This window comes from Saccostrea cucullata, unplaced genomic scaffold (genome assembly GCF_032062105.1).
Source record: "Saccostrea cucullata isolate Sc308-1 unplaced genomic scaffold, CSIRO_AGI_Scuc_v1 ctg1027, whole genome shotgun sequence".
In the NCBI taxonomy this organism is placed as follows: domain Eukaryota; kingdom Metazoa; phylum Mollusca; class Bivalvia; order Ostreida; family Ostreidae; genus Saccostrea; species Saccostrea cuccullata.
Window position 1 is genome coordinate 111,983 of NW_026927829.1, and position 22,921 is coordinate 134,903.

Below are 22,921 nucleotides of genomic sequence, written 5' to 3' on the forward strand. Positions count from 1 at the left end.
TACACACCTCTCAATGTTATATTTCATTTTTAAATGATTTATCAAACCAAAAAAGTTTGGCTTTTTACATTGTAATAAGCAAGTAAAAATATATTGCTTAGTATATAATATAACAAAGTTTATAATTATGTTATCTTTAGTGAATGGCATTTCACCCAAAATAACATTTTTGAAATTAAAACCAATTCTTTTAGCAGTTGTTCTATAGATATGCATACTCAAATTTCTCCATAAATCCACTACATCATAGCAAGTAGTTACAAATACATGTTGAATAGTTTCAGTATCCTCCTTACAAAAGTTACATGAATCAGGTGTTTTGATATTAATTTTCTTAAGATAGTACCCGACAGGAAGAATTCTATGAAGAAGTCGGTATTGAAACCATTGTACTGAAGAATCATTTGTTGTCTTGAAACATACTCGAAAAACTTCTTGTGTGCATATATTAGGCCTTTCAACTGCCGCTAGGGGTACGTAGGTGTTATGAACGATAACTCACTGTTGAAACTTGTTTAGAGCAGGCTCGGGGTATCTAGCTGTTTACACGCAAGGCAGTATTTAGCATTTCCCAAGTGTTTCTTTGCTCTCAGTAGAATCCAGTAGTTTTAAAATTTAGCACTAATGTAAAACTTATTTACTGTGTAGTTGCGGACACCGTTTAACTATATATAAGTAAAAATTTTCATTAAAATAAAAAGTGAAATTCACCCTCCTTCTTAGTTCTAACCTAATTATTTTTTTATACTCGGTCGTTCCCCTTCGTGCTTAGTAACACAAATAAGATGATTAATTGTTGCATTTACTTGTAAAGAAATATATATTTCTATAGGAAGCGAAAAAGCGCGAACACAAAAAACGACATTAAATTTTCTCCTTCATAACAATCGTCAAAGAGAGTTAAAAATCTTGAATATAGTCTGTTCCCCATTCATTTGACCCTGTTATTTCAGGTAGAGTGAAGGCATTCTCTTTCTCTTGGTCAACACTTCTGTGTACAAAACAGTGTGGCGAACCCTTTTGTGTACATAACAATGCCAATGCTGAAGCATTCCCATAAACGATAACTCATAAATCGGCACTTAGTTGGTCATTTTTCACACCTGAGTTACCTGTCCTTAAAACACAACATCGGAGAAGTCAATTATAAATGATTAATGTTTTCAATTATGTAATTAAAAGTATGCATAAGTTATTATCTTTTTTGATAATTTCATGTAGCTATAAATCTATCTATACAATGTTTTTACCATATGCGCAACTTGAAAAATTAGTTGAAAGGCCTACATTTACATGTATCATTCACTCCATGAGGGGACAACTCTGAATTCCACTTTGAAATTGCTGTATAGGCTTCAAACAATTTTTGTTTATGACATTGTAAATAATTTTTGAACATTTTGTATTCAAAAAAATATACTCAAAATAAAAAGGTAAATAAGGCAGACAACTTTTGTTTAATATTGTTCTCTTCATTCCCATATTTTAGTGCCATTTAGCAATGGCACTAATAACACTATTGTACTGCATTACATTTTGAGTAGGAAGATTAAATTTTTTTTGAAAAGCAGACTTTGAAAGAAAATTACAATCTTCGGACAGAAAATCTCCAACAGTTTTGACACCTTTCTGATACAAATTTTCTTTAAAAATACTTCTTAATGTTTGAGTTGTACCAAATTTGGATATTACAAGCCTTAGTTTTTAATTTTTATGTCCATGTCATGTTCTACCTTTTTCATAACATACTTCCAAGAACTAAAAACATCCGACCAAAAAGGATTGTTCTTTTAAATTGACATTATGACAGTAGAAATGTATTCATCTCCATAATCTAAAATTTGTTTTATAACATCATTTCCATTATTTACCAGGAATATATCCAGCCATGGTTTGTTTCTTGTAGTCAACAGTCTTTTGACCCAAGTGCATTTTAAGGATTTCAAGTTTAATTTGTCAATATTTACCATCTTTAAACCTCCAGACAGATTATCCTGATCGAGTAACTATTGTTGTCTTAATCTTATCACATTTTGATTTCCATACAAATTCAAAGATATCTTTATTTAATGAGGAAATTTTGTCAATGCTAGTCAAACCTTTTTCTTACATTAGGAGTTTTACAGACCTTGAGATATGTCTTTCTTTGTCAGGTGGAATAAATCATTGTTATGTCAGCATATTTTATTTTTACATGAATTTTGACTATATTTCATACGTACATGTACATGTACATTGTTCACGTAAAATGTAGCTGCTTAAGATGTCCATCTATATTTACATGTAATTGGGAGAACAAATTTAAGGTACATGTACATGTATGAATCGAGGTACCGGACGTAAAAGCTTGTTCTTGGTTTCCGATTCATGTCTGCGTTCCCGAGAACACAAAAAAGAAAAAAAAACATATCTACATGTTTTGTTGAAGAAAATATGGTATGTTGTGTTTCATTTTTTTTAATTACATATAATACGAATTTATAACTCTATAATAGCGTTCCATTTAATCAATTACCTTTATATAACAACTTCTCAAAGAATGAATTATGTTTTTAGATACTTTATTCTTCAATTTCAAGAACAACGTCTTTGCTAGTAATGTATTCAGCATAAACATTGAGAAAGAAAAATGTCTACGCCACTATTTTCTTATTTTATAAACAGCAAAAGCATAAAAAATAGGAAAATGATGACTATCAGCAGAGAAAAGAACAATGAAAAGACAAAACGGAAAACGCAACATCAGGTAAAGAAGAAATCATACCGAAAACAAACACTAACATTTATTGCATTTGTCGTAAATGAAAATATGAAAATTTATTCAGTCCAGAAAAATCATACACTGTATTCCCCTATAGGGCTGAATACTTTATTTAATATCAAACCACAACAAGCAAAAACTTGAAAAATTAATCTACCGGGTAAGCTTCGGCACTGCTACATGTATCAAAGTCACTTACAATTTTAATGTGGAGTGAATGGAATCCATGAACATAATACTCTTTTAAAATAGTCAGCAATTTTGTTACATGAACCAGGCTACTATTTAGCTGCAGAACTGTAGCTTTTCGAAAACAAAAATATTTTGACAGTCCGGTGTAACGACGAAAAGTGACCCCCGTAGAATATTGACCGGGGGTCATTTTTCTACGTAGAAATTTGACCCCCTGGTCAAAATTCTACGTAGAAAAATGACTCACTTTTCTGTACATGTAGGAATTATGGCCTTGGGGTCGTTTTTCTCCATATGCATTGTAGAAAAATGACCCCGTAGAATAATGACCCAATGTCATTTTTTAATGCAAATTATTCGTTTTGGTAGGAATATTCTTGTTAGGCGAATGCATACGGGTAATATTAAGCTGCCTTATTGTAACCACTATTGAAATAACGACCACTATTGAAATGACTACAGCAAAGCTCGTTGCAAAGCAACGAGTAGGTCTGCCGTCCTGTTTGACAGGAAGTAGCTTTCATTTTTAACAAAAATGAGAAATAACGCCCAAAAATGCTTTGAATCCTCTAAAGCTATGTTAATTAATGCAAAAATAAGCCATTTTTTGCTACTTCCGGTTTGATCAGTGTAACGACGAAAAGTGACCCCCGTAGAATATTGAACGGGGGTCATTTTTCTACGTAGATATTTGACCCCCTGGTCAATATTCTCCGTAGAAAAATGACCCACTTTTCTGTAGAAATCATGGTCTTGGGGTCATTTTTTCTCCGTGTGTGCATTGTAGAAAATGGACCCCGTAGAATAATAACCCCTTGTCATATTTTGATGCAAAAACAATTCGTTTTAGTAGGAATATTCTTGTCAGGTGAATGCATACGGGTAATATCAAGCTGTCTTATGCTTTGAAGTGTTAATTTCTAATTAAATAACTAAATAACTAAAGCTAAATAACGAAATCAAAGCTAGTAGGTACTCAGTACCTTACATTAATGATGCAAACTGCTTTAATCCCACTAAAGAAAAACAATATTAAAATGTTCCAACTAAAGGCTATAAGAGCAAAGGTACGAGAATTCACAGAAACGTTTATTACATTTTATACAGTAAGTTTCCACAGTTGCCATTTTAATTTTAAAAAGTCATTTCCAAACTTCCTCGGGAGTTCGTTTGTACCAAACCAAATCTTAAATCTCTGTGTGCGGAGACGCAAAGGACTATGGGTAGTATGGGTCATTTCTAGCTAGTGTCCGTTATTAATCAATTATAAAATCTCTTTGATTTTACCATGGATACATAATTTTTCAAAAGTTTAGCAATTTTTTATCCTTATTTTTAAAACTGGCACAAAAAATGGTTCCAGCTTAGAAAATTTGCATAAAAATATTTAATTTTCTATGAATGAATTTTCAAACTTCAAAACTATATGTAAGTTAAAGGTAAGAGCTAAGACAATTGAATTTATATAGTTAAATTGCTTTTCTTGCTTCTGTGCTACATGTATGTTTTTGGATTTGTAAAAAAATTCAAAGTTAAATGTTATCAGAAACATATTATGCCATTTTCGGAATAAAACCTTTTGAATGATAAAAATAACGCCCAGAAATATAATCATAAATCATAAATCTATAATTGCTCCTCAATGAAAAATACTGCTGCTGCTTTTCACCCCAAGAACAGTTAGAAAACCATTGTCAACCGAGGCGCAACCGAGGTTGACAATGGCTTTTTTGGGATGAAAATTTTCAATGTTACACTCAACTACATGCAATATTTATAGAATATAATTTGAGCCAAGAGAGTTTCTCTTTGTTTGTTTGTTTGTTTTCTGTACCCTGTATGTAAATACTTTTAACAGTTATTGTTTGAATTATACATGTTTGTATTTGTATACATAAATTTTGGAGCGATCGCCGCAGAACAAACGACCCTCTTTATCAAAACACACTCCCTGTGGTATCCATGAATTTCCCAGGACTAACAGACGCGACAGAAAATTGCCATCTTTGTCCACCAAGTGAACTTTGTTGCTGAAAACATCAAACACTACAATGTTCATAAGCAAATCACAGCAGATCCCAGCGGGAAGGAATCCGGATTTACCGGTACCGGAGTAGATCCACCTCCTTCCGCCGGTAATGTCCACCGCCACCAGTTCCGTTCGGTCTGACGTAATCACGTCCATATTGGCGTTCTCTGTCACAAACTGAGGAAGACTATAGAGAGCATCATTCTTATCGTCAAATTCGATTCCTTGTTTCTCTTTTCCCTTAGAATCGTATCGCATTATCCTTGCTCGGTGCTCATTTACCATACCAACAAGAAGGTCACCAGTATAGCGCGATGAATATATACAAAGTGGCGTCCAATTCTCAGTTTTCTTAAAAAGGGCCTTGCGACGACTTGCTTTCAATGCTTTTGAATTCTCGCTACAGTACTTGTACACTTTTAGTTTAAAAATTTTTTTATTCTCCATGTCGGTGTAAAGAAGTTTGCCATCTTGTGTCATTGTATGAAAACCAGCACCGCTTCTGGTTTTAATTCTTTTCAGAACTTTTCCCTTGAAATCCAATAGAATCAGGGACCCACTCATGTCACTAACCCACATTGTATTTAACGCTGCGCACGAAATATGACATCCTGACGTAGGAGTAAGGTTTGGCAGAAGAACAGTTTTCTCCAAGGTTAATGTAAGGACAAGGTCGGAATATTCGTCAGATTTGGCGACAATTGGCCACTGAGCAGACGTTAAATCTGGATTGTGTGGGTTGTTTTTGAAAACTGTTGCTCCGACGACACTTCGAGCTGATGTTTCCTCTTGGCTTTTTTCATCTTGGCTTATTTTAGTATAAATCGCTGACTTTTGGGGGAATGTTGTCTTTGATGACATATTGAACCAATGAAACATCTGTTTAAAGCTACTGAGCATCAAGTCTTATACCCGAGAATGAAGAACGGGATGTATCTTTCTTTTCATCACTAACCGTTTCATTTTCGTGTTCGGATGTTGCGTCTGTTGTGTTTCAATTCAATGTTGCTGGACGTGCATCTGATACTAGTATAGTCTCTTTATTAAATCCTTTGGACTACTTCTTCCCTCTCGACTTCTTTATCGGTGTAGCTCACGACCTCGTGATGTTTGGTGGCGTTGCTACTCAGATGCCATTTCCTGCAGGTTTGACAGAGGTCATCATGGCATGAATTACAGAGGAATTTGGCATTTCCATCACAGATTGTACAAAGAACAAAGTGCTGAGCAGAATTAAGCGAGACATCACCCATTCCTTCCTGTTAGAGAAAAATGACATTGATAACGCGGTTAGTAGCTTAAACCTATCTTTGAAATAAAGTTCAACTTTAATGAGTGATTAGTATGCAAATATTTTAAAATTTACAAATGACAAGTTTACATATTGCAAATTTAGCTATATAATGCCACCCTATAAATGGATGTGGATCAATGCAAGAAGAGAACAGAACGCAAATAACTTGCCCACACATTCTTAAAAACCTATTTGGTGGGAGATACTTTCCTAGGCTTATGCTTGATTCTCCTTATCGTTCACCATGTTTCCAGGGACGGGTCATTTTTTCCATTACTAATACCTAGATTTTTTTAAACTCCAAACATTCCAAAAGAGAGGGAGTCTGGACCTCCTCTTTGTCTTTGTTAACCATTTATAAATAATTCGTCCGGGAATTAAAGGAAAGCAGCCAGTGTTGTTGAAAGCTTTATGCGCTTTATACGCGCACAAATGTATATGTTCATAAAGGAATTGAATTAAACTCAATCGCAATTGGTTTTGCTTGTTATAGGTCATTTATCAATACTAAACGAATATGTATACCTGTAAATATAAACTGGCATGGGGATAATAATGATCAACTAAAAGTTTTAATATGAAGGTCATTTAAATAAAACTTCTCCTCATTTCATTGTTGAATTAGTACATGTTTACAGAAATTCTGGCACATTACCGAGAGTTATGTTAAGATGACGGTCCTGGCTATGGAAGGTTTCACAAAATGTGGCGATCGTTGTCCTTATGAACCTTTGTACCAGAACAAAAACCACTAACACAATTTTTCAGTCGTCGTTTGGCAACATTTACGAAAATATTTCCTCGCATTTAAAGGTGTCATAATCAGAAATAGATAAAATTTCATATATCCGGTGCGTCCACAGGGGTATGTCACGAAATATTTACCTTCTTTTAATATAGTTACCCCTACTATGGAAATACACAGGCACCTAGACATGAATGTTTACTTACCTAGCTGTGTACGGAGCACAAAATCAACAAACACTTTAAATATTTAAATCCCAGATCTATATTACACTATGGTGGCATATTTATGCCATCTACATAGTTTTTTAGTCAACATGGTATAACATGTCAAGTCAAGACAACTATTTCGTCAATTCATGATAACTCTCTGGTTTATCGACAAATCTTGTCCAGTCAAGATAAGCTATCACATTTTGTTGCAATAGTTATCTTGACACATGGCGAGATAACATTTAGTCGCGATACCAAATGAATTATCTCTTTTTGTCGAGATAGCTATCGCAAAAATACGATAGCTGATCTTGACTGTACAAGATAAAAGTCGGTGTTTGACGACAAAACTGAAAGTTATCATAACTTGACGGAATACTTAACTTGACTTGACATAATAAGCAATGTTGACAACATTTAGGTGGATGACATAAATATGCCACCATACACCTGAAACGGACAATATTTCAAACGGACTTGGTGTGATAATGCGGAATTACAAGGTTTTCATTCGAATACCAATATATTAGCAAGGCTATATAAGAGGTGAATAGTGGTTTATACTCTGCGATAAAGTTTAAATTTTATCATGATTTATTCAATCCAACATAAACTTGTATATACAAATTGATTTTCATATTTTGCATATGTTATGGCGCAAATAAAGCTACTGCGTGTCGTTGCTATGTCCAAATGGTGTGTTTGTTGTTTATTGTACTTTCATTTGAAAGTAATGAATGGATTTAGAGTAGAATATATTTTGCTATACTCTGCTTTTCGATCAACGATAAGTTTCAACCCCCGACCCCTCCAACCCCCGACCCCGACCCCCGCCCCCCCCCCCCCCCCCCGCTCATTGATTTTTTTCCCAAGTTTCATTTTATCATTTTGTTTTATTGATAAAACTCTAATTATCGGGCACAGCAGCGGCCAATATATTTGTGGTTGTGTAAGAAAGCGCACATGGGGAAATGAGATGTTATTATTTTATTAGTTCAGTAAAATAATTCTCAAATAATAACATGTATATATACATGTAAAATGAGTAAAATATTTTTAAAACTTGCTTTACACTAGTAAATGTTCAACCATGCCTCTTTTGTTACATCTGACTAAGACATTGACAGAAATGAAGGAAAAAAATTAAGGGTACTGTGCAACAATATATTCAAGAAATGGTGTGTATCAGATGTGGATACTCAAGAGTTCCAATGATTTTTGACAATTTGAAATCACAAGATTTTACCAAAATCAACAGCTTAAAAACTTATGACTTTTCAGCTTTTAAACACAACCATTCCCCAAGATAAATTAAGTCCAGACTTTTTAATATCATTGACAGCTGCTTTTTCAGTAAAAATAGATATCCTAGATTCTCTTACCTGGTTATTGGTCATTTGGAAAAATATTTTGTTAAAACACATTTTGATTACACACACAAGTACTCTGAAGTGGACATCAAAAAGATGCTCGAGTTTTGGATTGAAAACATCTATGTGGTTTTTGGAGACCAGGTCTTCAAAAAATCTATTGGAATTTCATGAGTACCAATTGCGCTCCATTATTAGCAGACCTATTTTTTGCATTCATATGAAGCAGAATTTGTGCAAGATGAGTGAAAAGAAAAAATTACGTGACGTGGCTTTCAACTAGACATTTAGATTTGTCGACGACGTATTGTCAATTAACAATGGTAATTTCGATTCCTACGTCGATACAATATACTAGTATCCTGAAGAGCTTGAGATAAAAGATACTTTACTTTTGAAAGTATGAAAAAATATCAGGAGACACATACACAAGGTTTTATAGTATAAAAATGTAGGGGGTCAAATTTCAATGGGGGTCATTTTTCAACGTGTGTGGAGATGTAGAATTACTGGCTTGGAATGTTTTTCTACAGTTGAAAAATGACCCTACTTGTCGTAGAATATTGACCCGTGGTCATTCTTCTACGTAGAAAAATGACCCCCCTAGTTAATATTCTACGGGGGTCACTTTTCGTCGTTACACCGGCGTGAAGTACCAGAGTTCATAACCTCATGAAGCTGTAAAAATGAAATTCATTTCTTAAAAGACAGCAGAGAATCACCAGATATTAAAAAAATAAAGAAAGTTTATAAGCAGTACTTCCTAGAGAGAGAGAAAAAAAGAGACAGAGAGAGAGAGGTTTGCTGTTGATTAACTTGGATAAAGAACGACAAGAAAAGGTGTTTTGTCTTATATATCTTTTCTAAATTACAAGTTTATCCAATATTTTAATAATACAAATAACTATGAAAAGAAAATGTACTTGTCAGGTTGCTCTGCTTTTCTGTTTCTGCTTAATGTAAACTATATTGTACACAAGTAGCTCAGTTATATTACAGCTTTTTACACAAAAACTGGGATGAAAATACTAAAGATATATGTACATGCATGTAATAGAAATCGATGATAATAAAATGAATTTGAAAAATAAAAACAAACTTAAATATATCAGTCTTGAGTAGTGATGGAACGATTGTCGGCGACAATCGAGTCCAAGCATGTTTTTATAAAATAAATGTCGCCGACATCACTAACAAAAAATAAAATTGTCATACTTTAATTTTATTAAAAAGTGCAAAGAGAAAAATTGAAAACATCCCGTGTCTTGTTGATACTTTTACCGCCATGATTAAATATGGGGTTAGACTAATACCAGGATACGGTAATATTGCAAGTAAAGGAAAAAATTTTCAATCTTTAAACGTAATTATAACCATAAATACAAGCTAACTTCTGGATAATTACTTTTACAACTTGCAATTTTTTTAAAAACTAATTTTAAGAAATAAATACGTATATGTATTAAATGAAAGGTGGGACTAATATCAGTAAAATACCCATTGCATGGACTTTATAAAAGAATAAATTCCCATTCTGTCTTAATAGTCCTATATTGTTTAAAGTAAACGAAATATTATTACATTAACATTTTTGAATATTTTATGTAAGTAAATGATTTTTTTGTAAAAGGGAATTTTGATAAGTTTTATTTCTATATTAATTTTATTAAAGTTCAAAACATAATCGATTATTAATCGATTATGTACCGATAATATATATTGATCATCACTGTTTCCAAGCATGTTTTTAAAAAAGGAGGGGAGACACACCCAATAAAGAAATATTGATTCAGAAATGTTTTAAAAAGTCAGAAAAATTAAAACATTACACGTCTTGAGACATATCTTAGGAAATTTTCTCAAGCATGCTTGCTGGTTTCTAGAGGTTTTTAAAAATTCATTTCATCTCTAGTTTTTCCTGGTCGGCCCTAATGCTTTTTTACGTTTTTCACAAAGTATATTATAGAATTACAATAGATGCAGCAGTTTTTGGGAATTTTGATGTTTTATTTCTCATACATAATGTCTGTGTTATATATTATTGATCTACTGTTTAGTGAAGACTGTCGATAAGATACGGCGTCCAGCGCACGCACGGCTGGTTGTCATGTATAGAATGTTGTTGTTTATGCTTGTATAAAAGTAATGGAGCGAATACCCTATCAAACATTTTCCTTCGAATAACAATGTACCAAAAAAAATAGTAGCCTTTTGTTGAAAACTGACATTGTAAATGTTCGTTGCTTTGATTCATATCGGGTATTCTTAAAGTACTCAAATATTTTTTATGCCTAGTACCACGTACCTTTTTGAAATTTTGCACCGACATTTCGTAAGTTCTATGGTCGATACAATGTCCTTGTCAGCAAATACGATATATCATTAAGTCAAATGATGACTGACTTTTTTTGTGCTGATTGTTAATTATTTTTACATTTTCTCGATCATGAAGATCACACAGCGGGTGTGACCGGTCAACAGGGGATGCTCACTCCTCCATGACACCTGATGCCACCTCTGATGTTATGGAGGTCCGTGATTGCTCTGCTCCTATTTTGTATTGTTTTGTGGACTTTCGTATTGAATACTGTTTGTTATATGTATCGATCTCCATATCCTTTTTCCATACAGATGTGTATGTAAGTTTAAATGTAAGAGCTATTAGGGAATTGAATTTATATAGTTAAATAACGTTGCTTTTCTTGCTTCTATGCTTCACAATGTATGTATTTGGATTTGTAAAAAAATTCAAAGTTTATTGTTATCAGAAACATCTCATGCTATTTTTGGAACAAAACATTTGAAGATGTATGTTCCTCAATGAAAAAATATTTATTGGGATTCTTCAAGCCAAAAATAAATCCATACCAGATACATTGATAGTGATCAATCAAATACCGGGTATATGTTGGAAAGGATTAAAGTACATAAAAAATTCCCCCTACTTGCATTTGAAAGTATAAAAAAATATGAAGAGACACATATATAAGTTTTTTATTGTATAAAAAAGTAAGGGGTCAAAATTCTCTGGGGGTCATTTTTCGACTTGTGTGGAGTTGTAGAATTACTGGTCTGGAATGTTATTCTACAGTCGGAAAAGGACCCTACTTGTCGTAGAATATTGACCCGGTGTCATTTTTCTACGTAGAAAATGCCCCCTGGTCAATATTCTACGGGGGTCACTTTTCCTCGTTACACCGGCCTGCCAATATGTTTTTTTTTTTTTTCGGAGAGCTACAATTCTGTAGTTAGCTACAATTGACAATGTGATGTCTTCTACTCTCGGGAGTTATCGTTCTTAGAACGATGGTACACGCTGGAAAATGCACTAGGTATCGGAATTGGTTAAATATGTCACGAAAAGCATAACAACGACTGGGAAATATGAAGTTTAATGACCCTGACATTTGATTTTCTCGAACCAATCAGATAACGTGTAGTATAGATGTACATGTAATTATAATGGAGCGAAGACTTTGGGGAAAAAGATATTTCTTGTCTGAATAAATCTTCATATTTCCCTCATGGTCATGAAATAAATGCATGCATAATAATCATTGCTAGGAGGGAACATTTGATTTGTAAATCATCTTTCGTGAGAAATTTTAAATGTGCATTTTTGGAATTGAAAAGAAAAAAAAATACCCGGTTTAAAACCTCGTATCCCAATGTACTAGTTTGTTCTTTTAACCTCTAGCCTACGACTAATACATGTATCTTGGGGAAAAAGTAAATAAATGCATATTAATATAGATGTAACCATATATTAGTTTATTTATCTATATATCCTGTTTACATAGTTGTGAATATAGGAATTCCACGTTTTCCAACTGTCAATAGACAATGATTCCTTATATTTCCATTTCACCGTAAAAATATTTTATATTTAAGGAATGAAGCTTATTTCAACTTATGTTATCCGATATAACATAACTTGGGGCAGTTTACGCTTTATAAACCGCAAAGCGGTTTATAAATAAGCGTAAACTGCCCCAAGTTTTGTTATATCGGATAACATAAGTTGAAATAAGCTTCGTTTCTTATAATTTAATTACAATGTAGACAATGAGACAATATCTTATCTAGAAAAAGGCTTCAAAGTGAGCATTATTTTAAAAGTAACGTCAAGCGGAGTGATACGTTTTTGACGTAACTCATTGTGACGTAGGCAAGTTATGTTATACGAAATGGAAAAACCGTTTAACCAATCAAATGACGCGTTACAACTGAAATTAAATTATATTTAAATATTCCGCCCAATAGCGTCAAACACAAAGATGGCCATACAAGATTTACATGCATATTAGAACTCCTTAGCATCAGACACAGAGTTAGTCACACAAAATTTACTTTCATATTAGGCCTCCTATGCTCTTGAACTATTCCTTGGCGAAATATACATTCCGTTAGAATGACCAGGAAAGCAAGTCTTCTAGCTTTCAAAGAGGTACATGTATCACAGAGAAAAAAAAAATAGAAATGGAAACATAAGGAGATAAATGAAAACGAAATATATATAATCTAGCAATTCACACATATTAACCTAAAGTTTTTATAATATTTACAATGCATATGAGGTTTTCGTCCAGTTCATAAAATTATGTCATTACACTTTTTTTTAATACATTTAAGAAAAGACTTTTGGTTCATTCTTCTATTTTTGTAATGGCAGATACAAATACAGAAAGAAGAACAAGGAGTAAGTAGCATATCTCATTTTCTTACTACAGTGACTATACGTTTATATTAGTATCAAAAATAAAACACTCCTGAAGGTAGTTCAGTGTATAATTTATTTAATTGACCTGGTTTTTTTACCTTCCGAAATGAAAGTCATATCACTTTCTTTAGTAAAATAATTTATACAAGATAAATAGTCACTATAAAAAAACACCTACTATGCAGGCTACTTTATGTATTAAATACAACACTTTCGCATTTTTATTCCCAATGAAACGTTATTTGTACTCGTATATATTCTGTTACTTAACAGAGAGCTAAGGTGTCTGATACCTGCATCAAGGCCATTTTTGACTTTATCATATACACCGATAGATCTCCAAGACCAAGGGATGGACATCCAAATAACATAAAAAGATCAATATACGATCTGGTAAGTTTTTTGTGGGATTAGTAGCCAAGGAGGAGAAAGTATCTCTTGTTGTCATGCCACATGCGCTCTATATATTAATTGATCAAGTAGCAGAACATTCCATATTCAAATTCAGTTTAAAACAAAAGTATACTAGGGGTGATCAAAAAGTTCGCAAACTATCTCTATATCTACAAAACCACAATTCAGATCAGAATGAAATTCGGTACACACATAGCCATACACAAGGTCTATAAATAGCATGTGCTGAATAAAGTTTCTCTCCTTGATTGTGACGTCACAATGTGAAAATGACGTCACTATTTAGGTCACTTGTGACGAAAAATGGTTTTCTCAGTCGAACTCGTTCAACAAACGATTGTACAATTTATTGTAATATCTTAGAAATCCCTCTACAGTATCATATAATAATTTGTACACAGTTTATTGAGATAAATGAGTTCCTATAAATTCAATTAAAGATTGGATTAACCGTTTTAGTGAAGGAAGGCTGATGGTTAAAAATGATACTTGTCATCTTGCCCAGTGAAAGCAAGTTTGAAAAGATATGTATTTTTAATTAAGCAATTTGCTATCAAAGACTTCCAATTAGCACTTTGAAAAATAGTTAAATATTTGAACAATGATATAAGTGTTAAATACCTAAGATATCGTTAACTTTAGATTTTAAACATATTAGGTATGATAAAAAGGATGCACCCATTCTCTATCCACCTTGAATAAAGGTCTCTCCTGAGACAGAAGATTTGTGTTTTAATGGTCGCCATGCTTATTTTGGAAAGGATGTCATTATCCACTCTTTCTGTTGCCGAGATATGACCATTTCTGACAAATTAACGTTAACTGTTCTTGTCATAAAAAATTAACTCACATGGAAAGAAATATAAAACTCGGGAAAATCTTTTAACTATTGTGACAGAACGCTACGGAGGGGTCACATGACCGCCAATATCACGTGATTCGCGCATGCGCAGAACGGTGGTTGATGTGCATTAAAATCGGGGAGGATTAATTTAAAATATAATCAACATTAAAACCAAATATTGTTTCTTGTATGGAAGTTATTCAATTAGTTTGCGAACTTTTTGATCACCCCTCGTAGGTGTGAAACAAGTAAGCCAAAATACGACAATGTAATAAGGAATATTCGCTGCGTTTCATTAAATATCTAGCAATGTGTAACGGGTATAACGACCAATGAAATTACAAAACGTCGACTTTAAACGAAGTTATTGAAATTCCTTTTACATCATTCTACTATCTGTCAATAGCCTGCCTAAGATTGGAAATTGAATGTAATGATTTTCGAATGAGGCCTAAAAAAAGTTTTGTTTCTTGCTAAAAACCTGAAAAAATGGGGTAGGTAACACTACTGAATTAAATATCCCCTTAGATTCCAAAAAATCCCCTGTTGTCCCCCTGTCAGTCGCTGACATTTTCCTGTCTCTCCCTGACTTTCTCCTATGATCCCCTGTCGTTGTCCCTGCTCTCCCTGTCCAGTCCCTGTTGTCCCCTGTCGTTGTCCCTGCCTTCCCTGTCTACTCCCTGTCGTCCCCTGACATTCTCTGATCTCCCTGTCCAGTCCCTGTCGTCCCCTGTCGTTGTCCCTGCCTTCCCTGTCTACTCCCTGTCGTCCCCTGACATTTACTTTGGCCAAGAAAAGGAGTTTCAAAAATATTTTTGTTGCATTTAAGAGTCAAAAATTATATTGAAAATATAGATTTAGTAAAAAGTGAACACATTTTTAAATGCCTTAACTAAATCCCCTGTAATTTAGTTTCTATTACTTGTATCAATGTGATGTTTTTTAGTTTGGTAGCATTTCGGGGGAGAAGGGCAGAGAATTGCATCATTCTAAAGAATAAATTAGCAATTTATTTCATCTTGTGATGCTAGACGGCATATACATTGTAATTTATGAACCTTTTATTTATATATCTATAAACTTTTTCATTTTTTATTTGATTTACTTTGAAACATCTTTGAGCATAATAACTGTCTTTGTAAAAGAACTAGATTTAAACATTTGGGGATACATTATCAAATCCATGCACGGGATATTTTGTTTTCCCAAAGAATTAAATGAATAAAAAAATCAATTGAAAGGAATGATATATAAATGCATTAATAAAATAAATGCCTAATTAATAAATAAAAATTATTAAACAAACTATAAATCTATTTTATTCTTTTATTTTCTTATGTGAATAAATCTACAAATCGACTGAGTTAAGAATGAATAAAGAAATAGATAAATAAATAAATAAATAAATAAGGAGAATTATATAAATTTATTCATTTATTTGTTTATTTTTTAATTTATCACTCATTTATATTCCGCAAAATTTGTTTTATTAGTTTTATTTTATTTATTTCCTCATTCATTTATATTTATTTGAAATTGAAAATAAAACAAATTAGTCAATCGATTATATCTGCAAGAAATTGTGGCTTTTTTAGAGGTTTTTGTTTTGTTTTATTTTGTTTTATTTATTTTTTTTTTTTGTTTTGTTTTTTTTTATTGGGGGAGGGTTATTTTACATAAACTGTTGCATCCTTTGATGTGCTACGAAGTATTTTATTAGCATATTAAAACGACTTTTTATTACTTTAAGTCCATGATGGATATCAAAATAATCGTCTCATTATGCACAATATTAATCCTTCAATTAGATTTTTTATACTTTGTTTTGATTAAAAAATCGGTTTTCAAAACCCTAACATATTTCTGAAACAACATCAAAGTCACTGATGTTTACCAGTAATTAACTCTGGGTACACAGTCATGACACCTATTGTCTTTCTCACTGACCGCTATACCTTGTTTATGTTGTGTTCAGAGTGACCGTTTACAGTTTGCAACTGTTTGAAATAACATTTTCTCTTAGTATGAGAACTTAATTTTTTTCAATCAAAACAAAATAAAAGTATCAAATAAGCTATTGGCGGGTAAAGATTGTGCATAATGAGACGATTATTTTGATATCCATCATGGAAGTAAAATAATTAAAAGCAGTTTTAATATGCTTAAAAAATACTTTGATACATATTCATTGTAAATCAGCTTACATAGAATATGCCAAAACAATTCCCATTTTCGGGTATTTGATTATTTAGTTTGCTTGCATCGTCAATTTTTAAAATAAAAACATTGTTTTTATAATGATTAAATACATGCAGTTAATAAGTTTATTTTCTTTATTTACTAAATATTTAAAATCAATTAATGATTTGGTTTTAAACACTAAAACATTCCAAAATGCACCAATACCCGCTGCTGACTTTTTTTCTTACATAAGGTACAAACCTAACCCTGAATAAAACAGATAACAGCGAAATAAATACATAGTAAATAAATAAAATAAAATTAAAAAAAAAAATAATGAAATAAATATAAATAAAAAACAATTTATTTATATTTGAAATTGAAAATACAACAAATTAGTCAATCATTCATATCCGCAAGAAATTGTATTTCTTTAGAGTTTTATTTTATTCATGTTTTAATCATTTAATAATGGAGTGACTTTCTACCTTTTGTAAAAATAAAAAAAAATTAAAAAAAAAAAAAAAAAAAAACTAAGAAAAAAGAGAGCAGGGGTACTGGCGCATTTTGGAATATTTTAGTTTTTTTTAATCAATACAATGATTGATTTTAAATAGTTAGTAAATAAAAATAATAAACTTATTAACTGCATGTATTTAACCATTATAAAAAAAATGTTTGTTTGTTTTTTTAAATTGAAGATACAAGAAACTAAATAATCATATACCCGAAAATGGGATTTGTTTCGCATATTCTATGTAAACTGATTAACGATGAATATGTATCAAAGTATTTTTGAAGCATAGTTAAACTACTTTTAATTATTTTACTTCCATGATGGAGATCAAAATAATTGTCTCATTATGCACAATCTTTACCCGTCAATAGTTTATTTGATACTTTTATTTTGTTGTGATTGAAAAAAACAGTTCTCATACAAAGAGAAAATGTTATTTCAAACAGCTGCAAACTATACACTGTCGTCCTGTCACAACATAAACAAGGTATAGCGGTCAGTGAAAAAGATAATTGGTGTCATGACTGTGTACCCCGAGTTAATTACTGGTAAACATCAATGGCTTTGATGTTGTTTCAGAACCGTGTTAGGGTTTTGAAAACCGATTTTTTCAATCAAATCAATGTCTCAAAAATCAAATTGACAGATTAATATTGTGCATAATAAGCCGATTATTTTGATATCCATCATGTACTTAAAATAATAAAAAGTCGTTTTAATACGCTAATAAAATACTTTGTAGCACATTACGGATGCAAGTGTTTATATAATTTTAAAGTAAAACTAAAGAAACACTATTTCTTTCAGATTGAATGATTCACTAATTTGTAGTATTTTCAGTTTCAAAAATAAAGAAATAGATTGATATTTTATTAATATTTTTTTTATTATTCATGTATTTTATTTTATTTATTTACTACGAATTTATTTCGCTGCAATCTGTTTTATTCGTTAAATACTGGTTTGACTTTTTACCATTTGTATAAAAAAAGAAAGAAAAAAGAAAAAAAAGAGAGAGAGACCGCATGAGGTATTGGTGCATTTTGGAATAATTAATTTTTTAAAATCAATACAATAATTGATTTTAAATAGTAAGTAAATAAAAAAAGTAAACTTATTACCTGCATGTATGTAATCATTATAAAAACAATGTTTTTATTTTTAAAATTGACGATACAAGCAAACTAAATAATCAAATACCCGTAAATGGGATTTTTTTGGCTTATTTTATGTAAAACTATTGACGCAAAAATATGTGTCAAAGTATTTTTGAACCATATTAAATCTGCTTTTAATTATTTTACGTCCACGATGGATATCAAAATAATCGTCTCATTATGCACAATCTTTACCCGTCAATAGCTTCTTTGATACATTTATTTTGTTTTGATTGAAAAAATATTAAGTTCTCATACAAGGAGAAAATTGTTATTTCAAACAGCTGCAAACTACACACGGTCGTCCTGCCACAATATAAACAAGGTATAGCGGTCAGTGAAAAAGGTAATAGGTGTCCTGACTGTGTACACCGAGTTATTTAATTACTGGTAAACATCAATGGCTTTGATGTTGTTTCAGAACCGTGTTAGGGTTTTGAAAAACGAGTTTTTTTATCAATACAAAGTATGAAAAATCTAATTGACGGATTAATATTGTGCATTATGAGACGATTATTTTGATATCCATCATGGACTTAAAGTAATAAAAAGTCGTTTAAATATGGTAATAAAATACTCTTGAAGCATATTTCAGCAAATAAATAAAATAAACTAATAAATCAAATTTTGGGGGATATATATGAGTGATAAATTAAAAAAAAAAATAAATGAATAAATTTATATAATTCTCATTATTTATTTATATATTTATTCTTTTATTCTTAATTCAGTCGAGTTGTAGATTTATTCACATAAGAAAATAAATGAATAAAATATATTTTTAGTTTATTTAATAATTTTTATTTATTAAATAGACATTTATTTTATTAATGCATTTATATATCATTCCTTTCATTTAATTTTTTAATTCTTTGGTGAAACAACATATCCCATGCATGGATTTGATAATGTATTCCCAAATGTTTAGTTCTTTTACAAAGACAGTTATTATGCTCAAAGATGTTTCAAAGTAGATCAAATAAAAAAAATAAAAAAGTTTATAAATATATATAAAAGATTCATAAAGTACCATGTATAAGCTGTCTAGCATCACAAGTTGAAATAAATTGCTAATTTATTTCTTCTTTATAATGATGCAATTCTCTGCCCTTCTCCCCCGAAATGCTAGGACCAAACTAAAAAAAATCACATTGATACAAGTAATAGAAACTAAATTACAGGGGATTTAGTTAAGACATTTGAAAATGTGTTAACTTTTTACTAAGTCTATACTTTCATGAAAAAAACTTAAAGTTTTCAAGACTATATCATTTTTCACTCTTAAATGTAACAAAAATATTTTTGAAACTCCTTTTCTTGGCCAAAATAAATGTCAGGGGACGATAGGGAGTAGACAGGGAAGGCAGGGACAACGACAGGGGACGACAGGGACTGGACAGGGAGATCAGAGAATGTCAGGGGACGACAGGGAGTAGACAGGGAAGGCAGGGACAACAACAGGGGACGACAGGGACTGGACAGGGAGAGCAGGGACAACGACAGGGGATCATAGGAGAAAGTCAGGGAGAGACAGGAAAATGTCAGGGACTGACAGGGGGACAACAGGGGATTTTTTGGAATCTAAGGGGATATTTAATTCAGTAGTGTAAGTAGGAAAATTATTTTAATTTTTATAAATTTTATTTCATTTTTTCCAACGTTAACGATATTTTTGATATCAACTAATACAAAACCAAATTGAACATATCATTGGTCAATATTATCTTTTAAAATGAAATCCGTGTCTTTTGATCCACAACTGTACATATTAGAATGTTTTGAATTCAAGTCCATATTAAAAACATATATTTCATGAAAAACAACTTGGAGAAATATTATTTTACTCTTTAAACATGAAATTCCTGTAATATCAATTCCCCCCTACCCCCCCCCCCCCAAAAAAAAAAACTAATAAAAAAACCCTTTAGGGTTAGGTGCCAAAAAATAAGGTAGGTCAGGTAGCAGGAAACAAGACTTTGGGGGGTGGGGGTGGGGGTGCGGGGGGTGAACCTTGGGATGTAATCAACATATGCAGATTATGGAGGGATATTAAGGTATGAAAAGAAAATGACATCTTCCTTTTATGAAAATGGCATCTTTCCTTTATGAAAATGGCATCTTCCCTATTTTTTTAATAGGTTGGCACTAAGTCTTGCAGATCCATTTTACATGTTCAAAAGAAAATGTATGAATCAATTTTACAAACTTAAGGTCATCAAATACATGTACATGTCCACAAGAACTTTTTTTAAATTTGCTATATTAGATAAATAACACACTTTCTTGTTGTAGTATGACTTCCAATACGACTGGCTTGGAAAATCTAAAAATGCTCGTTATTATCAGCATCACAAAGCACTACACGTAAGTATTCAAAAAATCATAACATACTAGAGGTTATCCCACAGCATTCACGAAAACGCTGTCTTTTTTCTTAAATATTTTCCAACACAGTATCTAAAAAAGGAACAGTATCAGTGTACATTTTTTGTTAACATCATAAACGTCCATCATCAGCTTTATTTACATACTGTGAAATCATCATTGGGGACCAATGATCGTAGATTTCACAGTTCAACTTTACCTATGAATTCAGCTCGCTAACTCAGGTTCTGAAAAAAGGCACTGGGTATTAATATTACTGAAAGTGATCACAAAATGTATCTGAATTCTAAAAATAAAGTGTTTTACCTATGACATTCCTTCAAACTTCATCACTTGAATTAATCATATCATTATAGGGAAAATTAATAAATCTCAGATTTATATGCAGGAATTCGAAATGCGAATCAAAGTATCGCTACGTGTATATATTTTGAAACTGAAAATTGATCAACAGATATATTTTACAATACAAAAATTTCAGGTATCCAGGCATTTGGAGAAAATTGGATGTAGTTTATACTTATTCGATAATTTAGTTTTTCAATTTAATCGACTTATGATAAATTGCGCATTGTTAAACGTTTTTACTTTCCTTGTATGACATCACAGATCACGTTTATTTCAATATCACGATTAAACATGTATGTCAAAGACTAGATTAAAGGGTATTCGATTTCTATTAGAATTCATTTATTTTTTGTACTTAATGGGGTACAGATATCACATTTTTAACAAGACAGTTTCGAAACCTTTAAAAAATCTTGAATCATATGGAGATGCATATATATGTTGCAGGGAAAGATCAATATCAAGGTTACCTGTGAGGCGTTGTAAATTAAATAGATAATTGACTGAAAAGCGAAGCATCTTAACATCTCCACATTTCATTGTTAACATGCCCATTCATTAAAACGAATGTTTGCTTACCCATGAAGAATGATCCCAAAATGTAAGATATTCCTAAATGTTATAAATGACTACTTTGGGTATGTACAGAAGAAGTTTTTTTCTAAGAACTTTACATCTTTTCCGTATTCTTAAGCTCACCAGTCCTCTTGTTTTACCTCTTCTTTCCTGTTCAGGTCAATATTTTTTTCTTTGTTGCTTCTCAAACATACAAGTTGCTATTCTTGTTCAATCATTCCTCGCACCTAATTATTACATGTGTTTATCTATACCCTGATTTCAACCAAATTTAAATATTTTCAAAGTAAATTTATAAATCATTGACAATCGTCAGGTACAATATTTAAATTGAAGAAATACTAGATTTTTTAAAGACGCTTATAAAATGACAAAATAGGAGCAACACAAACATGATCCTCCAAAACGTCAGATACGGGATCAGGTGCCAGGAAGGAATGACCACTCCCTGCCGACCAGTCACACCCGCCGTGTACTACTTGTCGTGATCGAAATAAAGGGAAAATCCGCTGTCTATTCAGTGTTTAAATAATGGACTAACAATAAGTATGACTAGAATATATACATGTATTTATCCGCTGTCTATTCAGTGTTTAAATAATGGACTAACAATACGTATGACTAGAATATATACATGTATTTATCATTCCTCCAGAAGAGAGAAACACATACCACGGGACAATATCGTTTTAACAAAAACCAAAAAGAATTCGGCAAAGAGGTGAGTCTAAATCTCTCAAAGAATAACAAGCATTATGGTACTTCTGGGCAATACAAAAGAACATTTTGTTACAACTCAAAGCAAAATGAAAAGTGTGTTGAACTTTAAAAATACTATTTTGTAATCTTTTGTGCTTTACTAGTACTTTTGTTGTTTTGATACTTTTTAGTATGCTATGATGAAAACAAAGCACATCCGTGATGCCCGAAAAGGACTGGTGAGTATGCAATAATGGAAGTTGAATATAATTGAACAAGTATGCTTGTTTACATGCAAACCAGAAATTTGAAATTTGTGATAATTTGCCTATCTATACTCTAAAAATTTAATATTTAGTAATGTTTTTTTTTAAATATTGCTTTGCTAGCCCATAATATTTCGGTAATTATTTAACTAGAATTTGCCTAACGATTTCAAATATTTTAAACTGATTATCCGTATTTGAATGTCATTAC

The 22,921-nt window shown here is 31.7% G+C and overlaps 2 protein-coding genes across 3 annotated transcripts; one reads left to right on the forward strand and one right to left on the reverse strand.

Moving 5' to 3' along the window:
• Positions 1 to 4,462: 4,462 nt before the first annotated feature.
• LOC134275605 (uncharacterized) lies at positions 4,463 to 7,288 on the reverse strand. 2 transcript variants are annotated; one of them, XM_062757873.1, is made up of 2 exons: positions 7,228 to 7,288; positions 4,463 to 6,241 (listed from the first exon to the last, which is right to left on the reverse strand). In XM_062757873.1, exon 2 carries the CDS (start codon positions 5,880 to 5,882, stop codon positions 4,824 to 4,826), a length of 1,059 nt encoding a protein of 352 aa, XP_062613857.1. In that variant the 5' UTR covers positions 5,883 to 6,241; positions 7,228 to 7,288; the 3' UTR covers positions 4,463 to 4,823. The 2 variants fall into 2 exon arrangements, with proteins under 2 accessions (XP_062613857.1, XP_062613856.1); XM_062757872.1 differs by lacking the exon at positions 7,228 to 7,288 and adding an exon at positions 6,932 to 7,220.
• Positions 7,289 to 13,014: 5,726 nt separating this feature from the next.
• Positions 13,015 to 22,756, forward strand: LOC134275609 (uncharacterized). Its single transcript, XM_062757877.1, has 6 exons — positions 13,015 to 13,050; positions 13,276 to 13,302; positions 13,597 to 13,716; positions 20,729 to 20,800; positions 22,401 to 22,466; positions 22,636 to 22,756. Exons 1-6 carry the CDS (start codon positions 13,015 to 13,017, stop codon positions 22,696 to 22,698), a joined length of 384 nt encoding a protein of 127 aa, XP_062613861.1. The 3' UTR covers positions 22,699 to 22,756.
• The last annotated feature ends 165 nt before the right edge of the window (positions 22,757 to 22,921 follow it).

Bases quoted from the DNA above. Each gene is read 5' to 3' on its own strand.
- LOC134275609 (XM_062757877.1), top strand. From the start codon at position 13,015: ATGACCAGGAAAGCAAGTCTTCTAGCTTTCAAAGAG. The intron at 13,303-13,596 runs GTAAGTAGCATA...GTTACTTAACAG, and splicing joins TACAGAAAGAAGAACAAGGA to AGAGCTAAGGTGTCTGATAC. The intron at 22,467-22,635 runs GTGAGTCTAAAT...GATACTTTTTAG, and splicing joins AAAAAGAATTCGGCAAAGAG to TATGCTATGATGAAAACAAA.
- LOC134275605 (XM_062757873.1), bottom strand. From the start codon at position 5,882: ATGCTCAGTAGCTTTAAACAGATGTTTCATTGGTTCAATATGTCATCA.